We start from the raw sequence: 20,163 nt of genomic DNA, 5'->3' as shown, positions 1-20,163 counted from the left end.
TTGCTATGTACTTTCTGTGACTGTGCCCATATCTGGGGCCAAGCCAAGAGAAGACAGCACGTGCCCAGGGGACATGTGTCCATCACATGGGATTGCCGTCTACCGAGGGAACTGTACCTATTAGTACCTTGTACAAACATTAAAAAGAACAAAGTAAAGCCAATATGTACATTCTTTATTGTCTTTTTTCAATTTTTTAATTGAAAGGAAGTGACAGAACCACTTTGGGACCCGAAAGGAAGGAATAGAGCAACTGGAGAACAATAAAACCTTGGGCTTTACCCTGTCTACTCCCTTAGTCTGGCCCTACTGGGGCCATAGCCCCGCTGACTGGAGAGCAAGGTTCCCTCCCCCAGAGCTGTAGGGGACCACCAGCCCCTGTTGCTACTGCTGTCACTACTAGGAGACCCCTTTCCCACTCCTCACGTCGGCACTAGAGGATTGCCCTGGAGCGCTCTCTGCACCTGATACCCTCTTCCAGGTTTGGGGCGACCGAGCTCAGGCTGAGGAATACCAGAGGACAGGTGGTCAGCTCCTTCCCAGTTGAGTTGAACTTCCAATTCTGATCTTCTTCTCCAATCCACCTGCCACTGTGTACTTCTTAAAGTCTTCCAATACCTGCTCCATTCATGCTGTCCAGGGTATACGGTAGCATTCAGTGAGATGGGGTGGGGGATGTCTACCCCATCTTACCCAGAACCAGATCTTCCACTTCTATCCAGATGCTTGATACTGTATAGCAGTGACCAAAGCCACTTAGAATTAATGAATTACCAGAAGTTACCAAAAAGTGTGGCACAATGCTGGAGAAGGAGAAATGAGAGAAAAATAATGACCCCTTACCTTTAATAATGTTGTTTGTGAAATGTTATATAATGGGAACTTTAACCTTCTTTTATACTACTTCTTATAGTCACTAAGGAATTTGAACCTACAAGAATCATAATCCTTCTGATGACTTTTTGCCTCCTCTGCCTTCCATCATTAATTTTAACCAGAAACAAATAGAAGCAAAGGATATTTTTTAATTAGTAGGTAGATATTGCTTTTTATAAATACCATCATCATTTTTCCTCAACCAGACTTGATTCTGATATTATTTAAAGTGTTTTCATTTGGGGGATCAGTCAGTTAAGTGTCTGACTCTTGGTTTCAGCTCAGGTCATGATCTCAGGGTTGTGAAATCAAGCGCCACATCGGGCTCCGTGCTGGGCATGGAGTCTGCTTGGGATTCTCTCTCTTCCTCTCTCTCTGCCCCTCCCTGCCTCTCTCTCCCTCCCTAAAAAAATAAGAATGAAAAAAGTTTTCATTTCTACCTAAAATTTGAAATATAACTTAAGTATTTAAAACAATTAAAATTATAGTATGCCCTATGTGCAAAAGCCAGTCTGAGTTCTCATATAGTCCAGACAAATTTTCTCTATTTCCTGGGAACAGGGAACTGCTCTCTAACCTTCTATCTTATGCTTTCCCCTTTCTCTCACGTCCCATCCCCCTTTCTTGCCTAGAATGTGCATCATGTATGAGATCCAGAAAATTTAGGGCAAGATTTTTAAATTCCTTCTGAAACAGATTAAAGGAGAGAGAGAGAGAGACCATTTTAGAATAAATGAATGTGAATTTAGACCCTACCTGGGACTTTTCTTCCCTATAGTATTTGTTTTACAGTGGTGCACGCCTATATATGATATGAACACTGACAACAGAATTTCTCTACTACCTGGTTGGAAAAGTACAGTATGATTTTGGAAACATCAAAGGGCTGGGATAGGGTCTGTCACTAAGAATATACTACATTGTTCCACCTTTCCAGAAAATTCTAACCATGATTCCCACCGAAGAAGAGAAGCAGAAGATCCAGGAGGCGCAGCTGGCCAACCCTGACGTGCCACTGGGCAGTGCTGAGCAGTTCCTCCTCACGCTCTCCTCCATCAGCGAGCTCTCGGCTCGGCTCCACCTCTGGGCATTCAAAATGGATTATGAAACAACAGAAAAGGTACACCCTTTAAGAAGGGAGTTAGCCAGCCCTCACCCCCAGTGTTGAGAAAGTCAGTTTTGTATTGGTGAAGGTAGTGAGGTATCATTCTTGAGTGAGGGTTTGAAGGGCAGGTTAATTATGATGAGGTTGTGTCTACACTGAGTGATTGGCGGCCTGGCAGCGAGGCATTTTTCTCCAGTGGCGGCCTGGAGAAAGCATCAGATGCTTGCTTCAGGGTACCAGATGACTGGTTAAAAAAATTTTTTTTTAATTTTCTATGTAAACTCATTGTAAAAATTTGGAAAACATAGAAATGCACAATATAGAAAGTGACTTATAATCCTTCCACCTGATGACAGTCACCTAAAGTGCCATTGTCTGTGGCCGTTAGCCTGGCAGAGTCACTTTGAGAATCTCTATAGGAAGCTGAGGATGAACTACTCTAAGAGGTTGAGAGGAGAATAGAAGGAAAGGGACCTTAACAGTGAAGTCATGGGAAGATTCATCTGAGCAAGAAGTGGAAGGAGCAGGTGTCTTCTGGACTGGGGAAATGGGAGTATTTTTACAGGCTGAGCAGAAGGAACCAGCAGAGCGGCAAAAGATGGAAGGTGAGCTGGAATGAGCTTAACTGAGAGGAAGTGCCCGAAGGAGACCGATTCAAAGCATAGGAGAGCCTGTAAGGTCTCCATCCTCTGGCAAAGGAGGCAGCAGGGTTTTATCCTGAGGACCAGATAGGTGGCAGTGGGTGTAGGGGCATCAGGAGGGAACCATGGTATTTGAATTCATTCAGAAATCAAGTGAGGATGAAGAGATATAGGACTGCTGAGGTGACTTGGTGTGACGTAGTCTCAAAACCAGTGTGGAAGTCTGAGAGAGTGGGAGTTACGAAGGCAGTGGCAGTAATGAGGATGGCAGTCTTCTAGAAAGTAACCAGGGCTAAGAAGTGGCCCGCCCCAGAGTGCCCAGAGGGGAGGTCAGGAAACCTGAGGGGTCCAGGGACAGTGAGGGACAGTTTCTGGAGTCATCTGCCTAGAAGGAGAAAGAGAAGAGGAAGACCATGGTCCAGATGCAGAAGGTACATGCAAAGGAAGTAGAGAGAGGGGAGGGTGGTCTAAAGGTCCTGCCTGAGCTTGGCAGATGGGCAGGAACAGGGGGAGACTTGTCACCCCAGCACAGATAGCCACACATGCCCATTTGGTCTCCACTGAGGAGACTTTGAGGACTAGACTTCGCTGCCTTTTGGCACTTTTCCATACTTAGCAGCATGGACCCATCACATGGGACTGCCTTATACCAAGGAGAACTCTACTTGGTTACCTTGTACAAAAGTTAAAAAGAACAAAGTAAAGCCAAAATGTGCATTCTTTATCATCACCTTGCAACTTTTTTTAATTGAAAGGAAGTGGCAGAACCACTTTTGGATCTGAAGGAAGGAATAGACCAACTGGAGAACAATAAAACCTTGGGCTTTATCCTGTCTACTCTCTTAGCCATTGGGAACTTTCTAAATGGAACTAATGTAAGTGTTTTATATCCCTTATTCTCCTGCCTCCCTTGTCACAAAATCCCTGCCCTTCATTTGCTGAGGGAGGTTGTACCTCTGGTCCTCCAAAGCACAAATGAAGCAACTTCTGTTGCTGGAAAATCTAGAAGGAATTTTGTCCTTATCAGGGTCTATTTATTTGAGTCTGTATCTTGCTATTAAATAAGAAAATTTAGAAAAATAAGCACCCTGTTCCTTACGTAGCTTGGCTACTTTCAAAACTGACATTGGAGAGAATTTCTCCCACCTCCCTCCCTCATTTTTTCCTGAACTTATCGCTCAAATATTTGTACTTATGCGCATTATAAACCAACTTAAAAAAAAAAATTGGCCTGTCTTTGGTCAAGAAGTAGGAAAGTAGAGGGCAAAGAGAGAAAGAAGTTGTAGATACCCAGATGGCGGAAAGCCAGCCCCACAGCTCCCTGATTTAGGGGTAGAGGCCTGGGACAGCTTGTGGCTGATGGCTGTGGTGGAAAAGGGCTGGAGGCTCATTTCATGCTCAGTTGTAGCTGGTCCATATGTGATCAGCTAAGGGTGATGGAACATGTGGCCTGAGAAGCTCTAGTCACAGAGGAACTAAATATTAGGCTACCCCAACAGGGCATTGATTCTAGCCCTTTGTGCCTTTCTGAGAGCCTGTGTAAAACTTATTTTTGTCTTTTATTTAATGTTCACCAAACAGGCCAAAGCGTTTGAGTTAAGCTACCTCGAGAAGGTTCCAGAAGTCAAAGACACCGTGCACAAGCAGTCGCTTCTCCACCACGTGTGCACCATGGTGGTGGAAAACTTCCCAGACAGCTCTGATCTGTACTCCGAGATCGGGGCCGTCACCAGGTCAGCCAAGGTACGTCCACGGGCGCAGAGGAGTGGGTCATGCCTTTCCCTCAGATGTTGGATCTTTGTCAGTCAGCTCTGAGGAACATAGGCTCTATTAAGTAAAAACGTCTAAGTGCTGCTTGCATCCCTTGCTCTAGATTGTGTGGATATGACTTGTCTGATGCCGTTTCTAATGAGCTTTTAAGATCCTTTTCCCATCTCTGGTTCTCCGTCAGATTCTTTCCTACTGAGCTATGTGAGGCAGGTCCGCCGTCCTGGTCCTAAGCCCTGCATCCGCTGTGGAGCAGCGTTACTCACCAGGCCTGGAGTCTCCCGAGCATGAAAACTTCTCCACTTGCCTTGGGTGGGCAAAAATGTCACAACGATGCAGTTTGGCTCCTCCTCAGACTTCCACAGGACCCTGCAGTGAGGCGTGGAGCCAGGAAAGAGAGGGCACCTGGCCTTCTGCTCCCCCACGGATTGGCTGGCTATTCCTACGATCTTACACAGAGGGAACAGTTTTATAGGGCTGTAAACAGTATATAGCTTTGGCCCCTCGGCTGCAAACTCTTAAATTGAGTGCACACTTAAGATCTTCATGAACTTGTGGTTTATTAGAAAAGAGACCGTTGCAATAGCTGGACTCCCAGCTGCCCCCACTTGCAGGAGCATCACTGAGGCTGAAAAACCCCCGAGGAATCCCCAACTCAGCACAGCTGGACGATGTGAGGGTCTCGGGAGCAACAGGAAACGCATGGGGAAGGGCTGAATAGGGCAACAGGAGTCAGGCTAGTGTGTGGGAAACTTCTGGAAACCCAGCCTGGGCAGGCTGAGGAGCTGAAAGCAGATGACCTTTAGTTCTGGGACACTCTGGACCCTAGTATAAGAAGAGGAGAGAGAGTGGTGGGCAGTGGGGAAGGGGCCCCCTGAAGTCTCCTTCATGGAACTCTCTCTCGCCACCTTCTCCCACAGAACTGGCTTGTGGGGCCCCAGGGGCTGGGACCCTCCTTCACCCGCCTCAGGGGCAACAGGCCGGCAGCTGCCAAGTACAGCAAGCAGGGGGCCCTGGGCCGGCCTGACAGTGGGCCTGCCTCATGGCAGAAGGAGGCATGGCCAGCGATCCCCCAGCTCCAACAGCTGACCGCAGGCTTCTGAGAACACAGACTCCTTTACTTCACAGGCACCCTTCCTGTGTTTACTCCGTGCCAGGCCCTGTTCTGAAGTCTTTATGAGTATCACATCAGTATCCTGACCAAGACCAAAAGCCCTTCTGCGTGTGGCAGCTGGGGGTCCTCCAATAGCTGCTCTGACACCCGCCGTGAGCACCTTCTCAGAAGGCAGTTTGTTAGGAATACCTCTATCTGAGACAGAGTCTGCTACGTATCTGCAGTCATATTTGTCCTGTTTCCAGACCCACACAGAACAAATCAGTTCCTTAGTTGTATGTGGTCCTTTGTTCTTTCCTAGGGCCGCCTTCTAGGTGGAGCCTGCTTAGAACAAAAGCAGCCTGGCCTAGGAGTCCTGACACCAGCCTGGCCCCCAGTGACTGCCCCAGCGCCCCCCAACCCTGCCCCAGTATCAGGCCTTTCCCAAAGGGTGTTCAGTTTTTAGTTAAGTAATAACAAAATAACTTTTCCTTATGCAAAGATTGGCTACACAAGCCAAAAGTGCAGGTCGATTTGCTAATGATGACTGTTGACCCAGCTCCCTGTGACTTGCAAGAGGGCATCTACCACTTCTCAGTCTTTACTCCCAAAGCCTTTTGGGGGTATTGAGGGGTCCTTCTGTGTAGACAGGCACAAAATAAGCCTCAGGAAACCTCAGCCCTACTTGCATTTGCTCCATCCCCTGGTGTGTCTCCCGTGGGGCCTCAGCACTGCGGCCCCCAAGGGGCAGGCTGCTCTGGCATCTGCAGGGTAGCCGCGTCCCTGAGCTGTCCCACAGCGTCCCAGGCTGACTTGGTAAGGTTTGACTGCTTCAGAGCACAGCTCATGGGGGCTTCCTACACACGAAAGTGGCCCGTGTGGATCAGTCCTCAGGAGAGGTCTTCCTGGCAAGCACTTCCTTCTCAAAGAAGGCGGCCAGGCCAGCGCTGTCTCTGGGGTGGAATTTTTTAGGGGCAAATCTAGGCTTACAGCATGCTGGTTGAGAACTTAGACTCTGGAGCCAGAGAGATTTGGGTTCAGATCCCAGTTCCGCTACTTAGAGCTGTGTGGTCTCTCACAAGCTACTTCACCTCTCCTGTGCATCCGCTTGTCCACTCCCAAGTGGAGCTAGTAACAGAACCTGAGGTCAGGGGATAATTGTGAAGACTCAGGTGGCCTGGGCCCGTGGCCTCTGGCCGGGCAGGCAGCCGGATGACGCAGCCTTCCAACCCCCTCCAGAGAAGCTACATTAAGCTCAACCCTCAAATCGCACTTCATCAAGAGCTTCCCCACCTGGCTTCAGTTGGCAGTCGGCTACTTTCTCCTGCCCCCACCTTAAGGGCTCACGGTGGACTCTCTTCCCCGGAAAACCATCTCTTACTCGGCGTCCGCCGCCGCGCTGTGCAAGCGTTGCCGAGTTAGACTGTGCGGGGCTGCTCGGGGCCTGTCTGAGCAGAACGGAGGTTATTTTATTGTGTATCAGGGAGCTGTCAGATGCAAATGAGGACAGATCCAGGGAGTTAGGATTAGACATATTACAACTGGCTTAAAATCTCCTAGACATAGTACTTGTCAGTCCCAGGTCAGCCGGATCCTTTTCTAGACTTACTCTTTGAACTGTTTAGTGCTTTTCTAACTCTACATTTTTTTTCCTTCTTGGCTGAACACCTGATTTTTTTTCTCAGCTCCACTGTATCCTAGGAAAGTGAAGCTTTTTCTACTCTGGACCCAGAATTCCTTTGGTTTCAGGCAAATTATTTTTCCCAAAGTCCCACGAACCCCCTGCTTACCTGAATCCCAGGGGTCCGCCTAAACTTGCCTTCTGTTTTTGGCTCTTCAGCACCCAAGAAACCCAGGACTTGCCCTGTCTTGCCTGGCCCCCAGGGCATCCGTTGTGCTCAGCTTGGCTTCATCCCCTCTGGTGATAGATCTTCTGACCTTCCTTGACTTGATCCCCTCCATTGTCTCGTGGAGGGCGGGACCACTCCAGCAAATGCCCTGGGCACTCCCATTCAGGCTCACATCCCTTGACCTCTGTCATCTAAGCAAGGCGCCTCACCTCCATGCATCTGCTTTCTCCCTCTGACCTTGATTTGCCCAGCATTCGCCTTCTCCCGCCAACTCCTGCTCTGCATCTACTTTTGTGCCCTCAGTCTCCTCCCTAAAGCTCACCTATTTATCTGTTTCTGCCTCCCTCCCCCCCACCCACTTTCTCAGTTTCTTTCCCCTGTTCCACAGCCCTGACGAACTCTTTGATTCACATAATTTCTAGTCTAGAAATTCAGTAAAAGCATCACTTTGGAAAGCCTCATTTCAGGCTACTTCAGTTAATCCAGACTGTTTCCACTTTCCTGAAGAGCACAGTGGGAGCTGTTCACATCTGTTCTTTGCACACATGGCTTGCATCTGCCAGCAAGACCTCTCTCTCTCTCTCTCTCTCTCTCACACACACACACACACACACACACACACACACAAACGCGCGTGCGCGTGCACACGCATGCCTGTGGGTTCTGTACATCCTCAGCGTTTGGTCTGTACACCTGTCTATACAATGAGCCTCCTTGAGAACAGCAACTTAGTTTCATTCAACATCTGTCTTTGCATTCTTGGTGCCTGGTATAGGACCTGACATCTACCAGTTTTTCCCTGGGTGTGGGTCGAATGAATGAATGGGTGGAGAAATAAAATTTGTCACACAGTGTAAAAGAGATCACTGTGAAGAGACGCCATCCGCCACTGAGCCGGCCCCACCGTATTAGAACCATCCCTGTATGACGGGTGTGTTCCTGTAACCCTAAGTGAAAAATCATCTCTGAAGAACAAGAGTGCTCTGAAAAATTTTATGAGACATCTGCTCAGTTCATCTTCTACTGGTTCCTTGATATCATGTTTTAATTTACAGTTCCCAAAGACTTCCCTAAGGTTTCTTTCCAAATTGGGGGTGGGTGAGTGATACTTTCATTGGGTTCATTGGGGGGAATAGCTTTATCACTAAATAATTTGATGTCAAGATAATGACAAATACACATGTGGATGATTTTTAAGCCATAAATATGTTTGTATTTCAAGATGTCAATTTGGTTTTGATGATTGTTTCTCCTGGAGGCAGTTGAGTTTCCTGGTTCAGGTTGGCGTCCGCTTGTTTCAGTGCATTTGCCATCATTCTCCCTCTGATTTTCAGGTTGACTTTGATCAACTTCAGGATAATTTATGTCAGATGGAGAGAAGATGCAAAGCTTCATGGGATCACCTCAAGGCAATTGCAAAACATGAAATGAAACCAGTTTTAAAACAGCGAATGTCAGAGTTCCTAAAAGACTGTGCAGAGCGAATTATAATTTTAAAGATTGTCCATCGAAGAATAATGAACAGGTAAGTGGAGGAAGGAACTAAGGGCAACACCTCTACAGTGGCATGTTGGAAATAGTCCACAGGCCAAGATCTGAAGGTTAAGTTTACAAAAGTTGTACTGTAAGTTCCGGGTACATAGAAAGTACACCTTTGCACTTGTTTGTTTCATGGGTATTTTTCTTACACACACCCCCCAGTAATATAATGCCATTGAATTTTGAGGTTGGAAGGAATCTCTGAGATAATGTGATCCAAAAATCCCATTGGATCGGGAATTGCCTCGCTCAGCTCTCTGACAAGTTGTATCTCTGCATCCGCTTGAACAGTTCTGCATGCATACGGCACATGTCCTTGCGAGGCAGCTTGACTTGTTAGAAAAGCTCCTTTGTATAATCTACAGTGTTCCCTCCAGGACCTTCCACTTGCTGATTCTCCGAGGTTGCTGTGCAGCAGCCTGCCTAAATGAGGCCTGGGCCCCCCATGGCTGCCACCCTCTGGACCAGCCGCCCTTAGAGTCCTGGGATCCAAGAGGACCCTGGGAGACATGCAGGGCTGGATGAGGCCCTGCTTGCCGGCAGGGAGGCTAGCTGGGGTCTAGGAGCTGGCTGGGGTCTGCTCCGTAGCAGTCCCGGGCTGGCTTACCTGTAAGCAGTGGCAGCACCAAGACCAGAACCTGGGTCTTCTGACTTCCTGGGCCAGGCCGTTTCTACCACCAGAGTATCTTTGTGGTATCAGAGTACGGTTGTAGGTTCCCCGGCCTGGCCTTTGGGGTTCGAATGCTCTGTTCCAGGCCTTACTGAGTAGATGTGCAGGTCTCCAGACCTGCAGGCTGTGGTCCACCTGGAGCAGGTGCTCTGGTGACGGGACTTCTGAAACAGGCCTCATCGAGGTTCTGTGAAGGGAGCCCTCCCCTTGGGGCCTTTCCCAGAGACCTGCCCCTCTCCGGTACATTCCCAGGCCAGTGTCTGAGCACTTGATTATTTTTTTAAACAGAGGGGCGGTATTTTCATTTATCCCTGTCTGTTTTGTATTTTTTTTAATAACTTTTTATCTCTCCCCTTCCCTCCCACCCTCCTTTAACCTTCTTTTCTCTTTCCTTCCTTCACCCTCCTTGAACCCCCCAGCACTTTAATAACCTAATTGTCTTGTCTGCCTCCGAGCTTTTACCCACCTTGTGCCATTTGCTGTTTTAGTAACTGTATACCTCCTGGGTCTTGATCCAGACTGTTGTAGGGCAGAGAAGGCGGTGGTAGTCTTTAAATGTTAGCCAGGACAAGAATAAGGAACAGAATCTTCCCTCCAGGTTGACGACTGCCCGTTACTCAGTACTTCTGGAATTCAGTCGTAAACCCCTCTCACTGCACTCCACCTTGACCTCACAGGGCCCTCTGGAATGGAGGGACTTATCAGAGATTTGGTTAGATTTCTTAGTGAAATCAAAGTACACTATGCTTTTAACATGTTTAAAAAGTAGAGGCAGGGAATGTGAGCTGCTTTGGCCCTCTGTGCTTCGTATGGTACGAGCAATTTCCAACTTAAAACTGCTCAAATAAACAAATAGTTTCCACTTGGAATGTTCTGAAACTGGAGCAATTTTCTGAAAGTCTTGTAAAGCTGTTAGGCCTGATCACATTAGCCATTTTATCCCAGACAGGTAAAAACTCATTTTGGTGATACAGCTATTCCTTAAGCTATAGGCTCGTGTGTGTGTGTGTGTGTATGTATAAGATGCATATAATGTTTGCTCTGATTGTCCTATTCTCCCTGGTAAGCTGGTCACCCAAATGATGGTTGCTCTTGCATGACCTAGATCCCTGTCTACTCACTGGTGCCTGTCCCACTGGGGATGACCAGCATGAGCTAGGAATCATGGGCAGTAAAAGGGCCATGGCTAAAGCGTGGGTCCAGGTGGTGGCCAAGCCAAAGCACCTAAACCATAGAACCCTGGCTTCAAATGAAGTTGGTAGCAAGAAAGCGATATGTAGAAGTGATGGAAGTAGGAATATCTTGTTGAAATGGCCATGAGGGCCTGAGAGCCCCAGAGGCTCTGCTTCCTCTTTCCCTCCCCAACTACCAACAGTTCCTGGGAGCATCGCCTGTGACTGCTCTGATCTAACACGTTCCCCTTACGCATTGGGCAACTGAGACCCAGAGAGGCGTAAAACCCTAGTTGAGGTGGGTACAGGTAGAATCCTTTGGGGCATGCAGACCAGCCTAAATAGAAGACTTCACATCAGAAAGCTGGAAATAGCTAGGCCTTCATATTTTTTCCTCACCTGCAAGTGTAAGAGTTATATTTTTATCTGTGTAATTAGAGATCCATTTAATAGGGCACTTTTTAAAAAAATTTTTTATTATGTTAATCCCCATACATTACAACATTAGTTTTAGATGTAGTGTTCCATGATTCATTGTTTGTGCATAACACCCAGTGCTCCATGCAGAACGTGCCCGCCTCAATACCCATCATCAAGCTAACCCATCCTCCCACCCCCATCCCCTCTAGAACCCTCAGTTTGTTTTTCAGAGTCCATCCTCTCTTGGTTCGTCTACCCCTCTGATTTCCCCCCCTTCATTCTTCCCCTCCTGTTATCTTCTTCTTCTTTTTTTTTTCCTTAACATATATTGCATTATTTGTTTCAGAGGTACAGATCTGAGATTCAACAGTCTTGCACAATTCACCGCGCTTACCAGAGCACATACCCTCCCCAGTGTCTATCACCCAGTCACCCCATCCCTCCCACCCCACCCCCCACTCCAGCAACCCTCAGTTTGTTTCCTGAGATTAAGAATTCCTCATATCAGTGAGGTCATATGATACATGTCTTTCTCTGTTTGACTTATTTCGCTCAGCATAATACCCTCCAGTTCCATCCACGTCGTTGCAAATGGCAAGATCTCATTCCTTTTGATGGCTGCATAATATTCCATTATACACACACACACACACACACACACACACACACACCACATCTTCTTTATCCATTCATCTGTCGATGGACATCTTGGCTCTTTCCACAGTTTGGCTATTATGGACATTGCTGCTATAAACATCAGGGTGCACATACCCTTTCGGATCCCTACTTTTGTATCTTTGGGGTAAATACCCAGTAGTGCAATTGCTGGATCGTATGGTAGCTCTATTTTCAACTTTCTGAGGAACCTCCATACTGTTTTCCAGAGTGGCTGCACCAGCTTGCATTCCCACCAACAGTGTAGGAGGGTTCCCCTTTCTCCGCATCCCCGCCAACATCTGTCGTTTCCTGACTTGTTAATTTTAGCCATTCTGACAGGTGTGAGGTGGTATCTCATTGAGGTTTTGATTGGGATTTCAATAGGGCACTTTTTGAAAGAAGCAGTTGTCCCGCAGACACTGCTCTAAGGTTCTCAGGTGTGAAGGTTATCTGGCTTCTGGGGACGAACTCAAACCTTCACAGGTAGCAGAGTTGCAGATCTGTTCTCATGACACTCACACGTGCAGAGAGCATAACTTGCTTGCTTCACTGTTCAGTCCAGCTGCTTCATGACCCACTGCCTGGTGGGGTAGCAGTCTGCTGACCTAGCCGATAATGTAAACACTAAACTTTGAGTCTCCTGAATGTGTGATCCCCAAGAGTTCGACTCGTCCCTGCCACCCCTCTCAAAGTTGGCCTTGGGGAAGAACAGTGATTTCTAGAGCTCAGTGGTGAAGAAGGGGACAGGTTCCTGGATGGAGCCATCTGGAACCTCACAAGCCTCCCATGTGGGCAGGCCGGGCTGGCCTCTGCTGGCACCCCCTGCTGTGATTGGCAGCTGAAGGGACAAGTGGTCAGGTCTCCCCTCTCCCTGCTCCACTCATCTCCTCAGACCCTTAGGCTCTCTGCTCACACCCTCAGTGTTCCCTAGGGTCCACTGTATACCACGCAGGATCCTGTGAGGCCTGATGAGTCTGGCCAGACCCTCCTGCTTCCTCATCTTACCACGCTGCTCTTTGCACTCTGCCAGGGGTGCTCTGTTTGGGCCTGGAACCCTCTGTCTTACACAGGGACCCCCTGGTGGGACAGAAATCCTTCTTGGCCTCAGCACCCCTTAGCCTCTCAACAGACCTCTCTCCACTCCAGGGCCTCATTGGAGAGAGATGAGAACCCACATCTAGCTACCCACCTTCCTGTCTGGCCCTCCCTTAGTTATTCCACTGGGTCTCCACTTGGTAAAGGGGCAGATAAAAGAACTTAGACAATCCTCTTTAGGTAAAACTCAGCTTTCAAAACCGTTGCATGACGAAGAACATCTCGTTCTGCATGCCTGAACATGCATATTCCCCTTTCCTTTCATGCTGCGCCACCGCCCCCAGCGGCCTCGTCCCACTCCGTGGCTGAACAGGCATGCTCACTCGCTCCCGTAGACTCGTTGGGCTGTTACGCACAGGGTGGTGGGCACTGGCACACAGGGGCCAGTGCCGGAAGGCCTCCGGAGAACTCCGCCAGGGGCTGGCACTCCAGGGGGAGAGATGGGGAGACAGGTGACACCCACACTGGCTTCCTGGTACCCCAAATTCCGCCCCTCCCCTTCTTGGGCCGGATCCCATAATCATTGGCACACTTGAGGAAAAGGGTGGATGATGGAACAGAGCAAAGAGACTGATTGATTGTCCCCTGGATTTTTCTTGCATACGCTATCCTGTGCTAGCACATCATAGATCATAGATGCTATATCCACTCTGTAATGTCCGGTAGTAACATTTTAGGAACTGCCAGACTTTTCCATAGCAGCCGAACCATTTTATGTTCCTACCTGCTGCTGTATAAGGGCTCTAATTTCTCCCCATCCTCACCAACACTTGTCACTGTCTGTGGTTTTGATTTGCATTCCCCTAATGACTAGTGATATGAAGCAAATTTTCATGCACTTATTGGCTATTTGTGTATCTTTTTTGGAGAAATGTCTGTTCACATCCTTTGTCCATATTTCCTTTGTCTTTTCAGTGTCGGGTTGTAAGATTTCTTTGTATATTCTGGATACAAATCTCTTATCAGATGTATGATTTGCAAATTCTCTCCCATTCCATGGGTTGTTTTTTCACTCTTGATGGTGGTCTTTGGAAACACCAAAGTGTTGAATTTTGATCAAGTCGAGTTTATCTATTTTTTTCTTTGGTTGCTGATGGTTTTGGTGTCACATGCAAGAAGGAAATCATTGACTAATCCAAAGTCATGAAAAATTACAGTCTGTGTTCCTCTAAGAGCTTTATAGTTCTAGCTAAATTTTCTGACTTTAAACAGCATTTTTTTTCGGTCCCTTTATTTACAAGTTGTATGTGTTACTTTATTATTATTCACACAAAGAATAAGCCCATTTCCCTCACTTGAAAAAAAAAAAAAAGAAACCCCTGTTCAAACTGTACATATTAGACGATCAAAGACAAAAATAGTTGTCCACAAATAGTGGGATCATTTATAAAAGACTGTTTGGTCTACATACAAATGTCCCTCTGTCTCCTAATATCTTCTTTCTCATTTCCTGATAACTGAAAATGGTGTACATGTTTGCTTATTTAATTTCCTTTACAAAATGTTTAAGTCCATAAAATCCAATAATTTTTAATTTATAAAGTTAAATAGCTGAAATTTATTTTGTGCTGCTGTGTGGTGTTTCCTAATAAAATTAAGATTGTATGTGGGGCGCCTGGGTGGCTCAGTCAGTTAAGCATCTGACTCTTGATTTTAGCTCAGGTCATGATCTCAGAGTCATGAGACTGAGCCCCATGTTGAGCTCCACACCAGGCATGGAGCCTGCGTAGGATTCTCTCTCTCCCTTTCCCTCTGCCCCTCCTCCCTCCCCCCACTCATTTGTGCACACTCTCAAAAAAAAAAATTGTATGTAATATGAAAAAATATTTCAGAATATTTACTCACAGAAAACTTAATCAGCATTTTTACAAACCATCAGTTAACAATTCATATGATTGTGTTTATTCCAATAGTCATTAAAGCATGTTCTCAAGGAATTGCTAAGCTATATTTCTGTATTCCGTATTCATTTCTTACATAACCTAGAAACTTGTGCAGTATTTTCTTTAAAATAGTGCTTTATCCTTTTTCTTACAAAAGCTTTGCGCATACATTTTAGAAAAACATTAAAACACTTATAAGCAAAAAGCAAACAGTAACTAATCTCCTAAAATCCTACCACCTAGACATCTTCCATCAGTGAGAAAGTGAGTTGAACTTGACTTCTGGTTGAATTTTTCACTCAAGAAGACTCTACAACCCCAGAGCCCCAGGAATGAAGAACAATGCTTGCCAGATTGGTTTCGTGCTGAAAGTTTTTAGACAGTTGGTTTTTGTTCCTTAGAGCCAAAGTCATCACCACTATTGGGTTTTTCATTGCAGGTTCCATTCCTTTTTGCTCTTTATGGGTCACCCACCTTATGCAATTCGGGAAGTGAACATAAACAAGTTCTGCAGGATCATTAGTGAATTTGCACTGGAGTATCGCACCACCAGGGAAAGGGTTTTGCAGCAGAAACAGAAACGGGCCAACCACAGAGAGAGAAATAAGACCAGAGGGAAGATGATCACTGACGTAAGTTCCATGAACTCCATCTCTTTCTGTCATTTATGGTGAAAGTATATCGACCCCCACAGTTTAGGGACTGTGCTTTTTTTTTTTTTTGACTGTGGGAAAAAAATGCCATCTTTTTATTTTTTATTTTATTTTATTTTAATTTTATTATGTTATGTTAGTCACCATACAGTACATCATTGGTTTTTGATGTGGTGATCCACGATCCATTGTTTTCATATAACACCCAGTGCTCCATGCAGTACGTGCCCTCCTTAATACCCATCACCGGGCTAACCAATCCCCCCTCCCCCCTCCCATCTAAAACCCAGACTGATTCCCGCTGAGCCCATCCCCCGCTACAGGGGGGCAGGGCAACTCCGCCCAAACAGGGTTGCCTGAGTAACAGTGCGGCAGACCCCTACCGCAGAAGACAGGCTGGGAAAACAAGAGGCCAGCAACCCTAAGTTCCCAAGAAAACAGGTGCAAAAATGCCATCTTTTAAAAAGTGCTCTTAAACTCTTCCTCTCCTATTACTGTGAAAATCTGCTATATGACATACGTGGGACAAATACATGTAAATTAAGGATGTGTGGCTAGTGGAGGAATTTTGACCCATGTTGGGGTGTTGTAGGATTTGGTGTCATTAAAGGCTTGATTCCATTTTCAAACTCTGGGATGTGCATATTTGCAGAAGAAAAAAATATAGAAGATAATGCCACTTATCCTAGGAAGACAGATATACTGATTTGGGAATTGATTCAGGATTTTAATCGTCATAGCAATGCTATACAACCAGTCAGTTGACGCATGGACCACCCATTCAAGGCATCTGAATTGAGAAATAATGGATGTGGTTGCTCAAAGACATAACCTGAGGGGTTCTTGGCAGTCCCTTGGGTCAGAGAATATTCAGGTGGGAAGAGATCCGCAGGACAGTGAATCCAACAGGAGTTCCCTACAGCCCCTTGGGGGTGGGGGGCTGCAGGCCTGTATGCTTCCACTGCTCCTGGGCTCCCCTCTCCCACCTCAGCCCCAAACTCTGCAGGCCACAAGTGCTGTGGGTATTCAGACGCGAGACGCTCTGTCAATGAAGGGAAAAGGGATGTGTGAAGATGCCAGAGACAAAGACCTACCATGCAGGTGCCTCTTTCTGGTGGGTCTTTATGAAACTTAACCCATCTGGGGGCGCCTGGGTGGCTCAGTTGGTTAAGCGACTGCCTTCGGCTCAGGTCATGATCCTGGAGTCCCTGGATCAAGTCCCGCATCGGGCTCCCTGCTCGGCAGGGAGTCTGCTTCTCCCTCTGACCCTCCCCCCTCTCATGTACTCGCTCTCTCTCATTCTCTCTCTCTCAAATAAATAAATAAAATCTTAAAAAAAAAAAAAAAGAAACAACCCATCTGTATATGGATCTCAGAAGTACACTGGCTCTCAGTGATATGGAGAATGGGATGGGTAAATGTCCAAGTGATAGAGAGTGCCATCATCCTGGGGGTTGCAAGCCTCACCTGAGCTCAAGTCAGGCAGATTTCTTTGGAGAGGAATAAAATCAGTTCTGCCTTCTGTCTCCAGGTGGGTGTGCATGTTGTAGGAGAAACAGAAGGTGCGTGATTACTGCCCACATTCTTGACGGATGTGGAGACCGGATCCATCATCTTAGAAATTTTGTTGTAATTTTAAGGCATTTCTGAGAACAACCAGGGACTCAGCCCCTCACCATCCCCTTACCCAGACTCCTTGTTCCCCTGGAATTTTCTCACCCCTTAGATCACTTGTCTGCAGAGGGGCCCTTTGTACAGCCTGCTGACAGTTCTGAATGCCAGTGCCACCCGCTGAGAGTCTCCCTTCTCCTCTCTTGAAATCTGGGTTCCAGAGGATGTGTAGCCTCCCAGAGGACAGCAACAGGAAGCAAACTGAATCCATCTGGGCAAACTGTGGCCCACTTTTCATTCCAAGGTGTTATTTTTAAAAGTTTTATAAGGGGCTTCCTCATTTCTGTGGAAGTGAGACACATTGGCAGGTGAAAACTACAAGCCCAATATGTTTATAGTTACGAAAACACAAAAATTTCTTGCCAAATTCTTGAGATTTTTTTTTTTTACAGATCCCACTAATTTTCAAATTCTGCCCTTCTCTGAAAACATCCAGCTTGCCTATTTATAAACAGGGGTAAATGTTTCTAGAGTTTGACTGAAAAATACTTAAATTCCCATTAAAATGTGGACAAGGCAGGCTTCAGGGTTCATCCTCAACCTAGTCTGGTTTTCGTTGGTCAAAGTGGCATCATTCACGTAGAGAGACTGCCATCTGCTGGAAGTTTAGGATATTGTCACTCAAGACAGTGTAGAGCTTCTTTTCCCAGCTCTCAGTTTCGCCTGGTGTGCCCAGCGCTGCAGTCACAAGATTATGCCCCAAGGATGTCCTCATGATCTGGTTAGAAAACCACACGTACACAACTTAAACCACTAAAAACAAAACCCAGCAGTGGATGGAGTCTCTGGACATAGAGCTGGAAATGATTTTTAGAGAAAACTGTGTGGCAAATCATTTTTAATATAGATGCTGGGTAAAATGAATGTGGAAGTGGTAGCAATTAAACAGAGATGATTTTAGAAAAACAACTATTGTTTAAGACACAGTGAAATCTGGGTAAAATCCGAAAGCCCTGCGTTTGGAGTCTGCCTTGTGTCTGCCCTTGTGTGCCTGCCCCTTCTCTTCTTTCTCTGTTTCAGAAGTGCAGAAGGCTTTCTTTCTCAAAATCCAGGGGCCCTCCCAGGTAGGAGTCAGTGAGAAACGAAGGGATTCCTCATCCTTGTGCCCCGAGCTAGTTCTAGACAAAACGGTGACATAGACAGGGCAGCATAAGACCACCGTGGCCCTTTCTGCTGTCGTCATACTCAAGATGGGCTGCAAGAACTCAGACTTTCAGTCCCAGGACCTCCACATCAGGGCGCGGTGGGGAGCTCTGTTGACCTTGAAAATGAACCAGCCAGTTATTTTAGCAGCAAAATGAGATTATTCAGGAATGGCAGAGGAATTGCAATTTGGGACATGCAGGCTATGACAAAACCATAGGCAAGTCCAGAGAACTAAGGAGAGGAACATTTCTTTACTGAGCAAAGCCGTCATTGGGAGGGGCTGCTTCCAATGCCAGTCCCTTGGATAAAGGTGAGTGGTCCCGGTGGCAGTGGTTTCTCATTGGCTGCATTGCGGCAGTTTCTCATTGGCTGGGCTGTTGCTAGGTGAGGAGAAAAATCTTCATCCCTCTTTGGTCATTACGCAGGCTGCTTCCTGTTGGCGGCTGCAATTGATGACAGTAGTAAGGCATGAGGCTCCCCCTCTGGCGTCCTATTTTAAATGTTTCCTTCAGTTTCACAGGCGTGTCACCTCAGCTTTGTCTTCTGTAAAAAGGGAATGCTAGTTCCTTTGGGGGATGTCGAGAAGGCTGGAGATTTTGTATATGTAGTACCTTGCACATGGGCTGATGGCTGAGAAAATGCCAACCATCCCGGTTAAATAAATAAGCTCTAACATAGACATAAAAATAGAGCAGGACTGAGGTGCCTAGGTGGCTCAGTCCTTAAGCGTCTGCCTTCGGCTCAGGTCATGATCCCAGGGTCCTGGGATCGGGCTCCCTGCTCGGCGGGGAAGCCTGCTTCTCCCTCTCCCACTCCCCTGCTGTGTTCCCTTCTCTCGCTGTGTCTCTCTCTGTCAAGTAAATAAATAAAATCTTTAAAAAAAAAAATAGAGCAGGACTGTCCTCTCTGGCTGTAGTGCCATTTGCCTGGGGGTGGTATGGAATGTGATGAACCGGAAGCATTTTGTCATTTCAACTCCTGAAAGTTTAGTCAGTTCTCAAAAACCTCATGTCTGATCTGCAGGCCTGGCCTGGTAACCTCAGTGGAAACACAGGTTACGTTGGGGGTGTGTTTAATCTAAAACCAAGAGATGGACATGACCTTCACACTCAATTCATTTTTAGTAAAGGGATATGTATTTAAAAGGTACTTAGAATGGGGTGCCTGGGTGACTCAGTCATTAAGGGTCTGCCTTCGGCTCAGGTCATGATCCAGGGTCCTGGGATCGAGTCCCACATCGGGCTCCCTGCTCAGTGGGAAGCCTGCTTCTCCCTCTCCCCCTCCCCCTGCTTGTGTTCCCTCTCTCACTGTGTCTCTCTCTGTCAAATAAATAAATAAAATCTTAAAAAAAATAAAAGGTACTTAAGTTTATCTGGTGGTAATTAAAAGTTGGGCATGTCCGCTCATAAAAGCCTCCATGAGGGGCAGGTAAGATTTTTAAAAGAGCTGAATTTCATGTTTCTGAGGAGAGCGTAATGGGACCCAGTCTGCTTGGGCAGCTGTTGCCCTTGTTCTGTCTGGCCTGTGTGTGGAAGGATTCATGGAGGCCCAGGCCTGGCAGCCGGGGCAGGGAGGGTTCAAGCACTTGGGGTGAGGGAGTGGATAGTAGCTGACAGGGAGCACCAGGCAGGTTGTGGCGGGTTCCTCAGGACGTGGCCAGCCGAGGAGCAGGGCACAGAGCTGGGGTTAGGTCTGTAGTACTCAGGACACCAAGTACGCTGGCTATGCGCCCTGGGGCGGCCTCAGGAGGTTGGTCTGGAGCCCCACAGATTCCTCCTGACTTTGGTCAGAACTGGCCTTGGGGCTGAGAGAGGGAATGTCTGGACACGGGCAGGAGGGCTATGCAGTCAGGGCCTGGCAGGTCCCACATCAGGAGGGTGGACCCTGGTTGTGGTGGCCAATTTCTTTATTTGGAATTTGGTGTG

General features: G+C 47.0%; 1 protein-coding gene across 3 annotated transcripts in view; it reads left to right on the top strand.

Annotated features, from left to right (window-relative positions):
- Window positions 1-20,163, top strand: part of FHOD3 (formin homology 2 domain containing 3) — a 454,219-nt gene that overhangs the window by 416,742 nt on the left and 17,314 nt on the right. For all 3 annotated transcript variants that reach the window (XM_021686312.1, XM_021686311.1, XM_021686310.1), the window contains 5 exons: window positions 1,814-1,996; window positions 3,378-3,497; window positions 4,204-4,365; window positions 8,667-8,857; window positions 15,208-15,400. In XM_021686312.1, the coding sequence (XP_021541987.1) occupies window positions 1,814-1,996; window positions 3,378-3,497; window positions 4,204-4,365; window positions 8,667-8,857; window positions 15,208-15,400 (849 nt within the window). The remainder of the gene's footprint in view (window positions 1-1,813; window positions 1,997-3,377; window positions 3,498-4,203; window positions 4,366-8,666; window positions 8,858-15,207; window positions 15,401-20,163) is intronic.

Source organism: Neomonachus schauinslandi, chromosome 14 (assembly GCF_002201575.2).
Source record: "Neomonachus schauinslandi chromosome 14, ASM220157v2, whole genome shotgun sequence".
In the NCBI taxonomy this organism is placed as follows: domain Eukaryota; kingdom Metazoa; phylum Chordata; class Mammalia; order Carnivora; family Phocidae; genus Neomonachus; species Neomonachus schauinslandi.
Note: the sequence above shows the minus strand (reverse complement) of the source record. Positions and strands in the feature narration are given on the sequence as shown.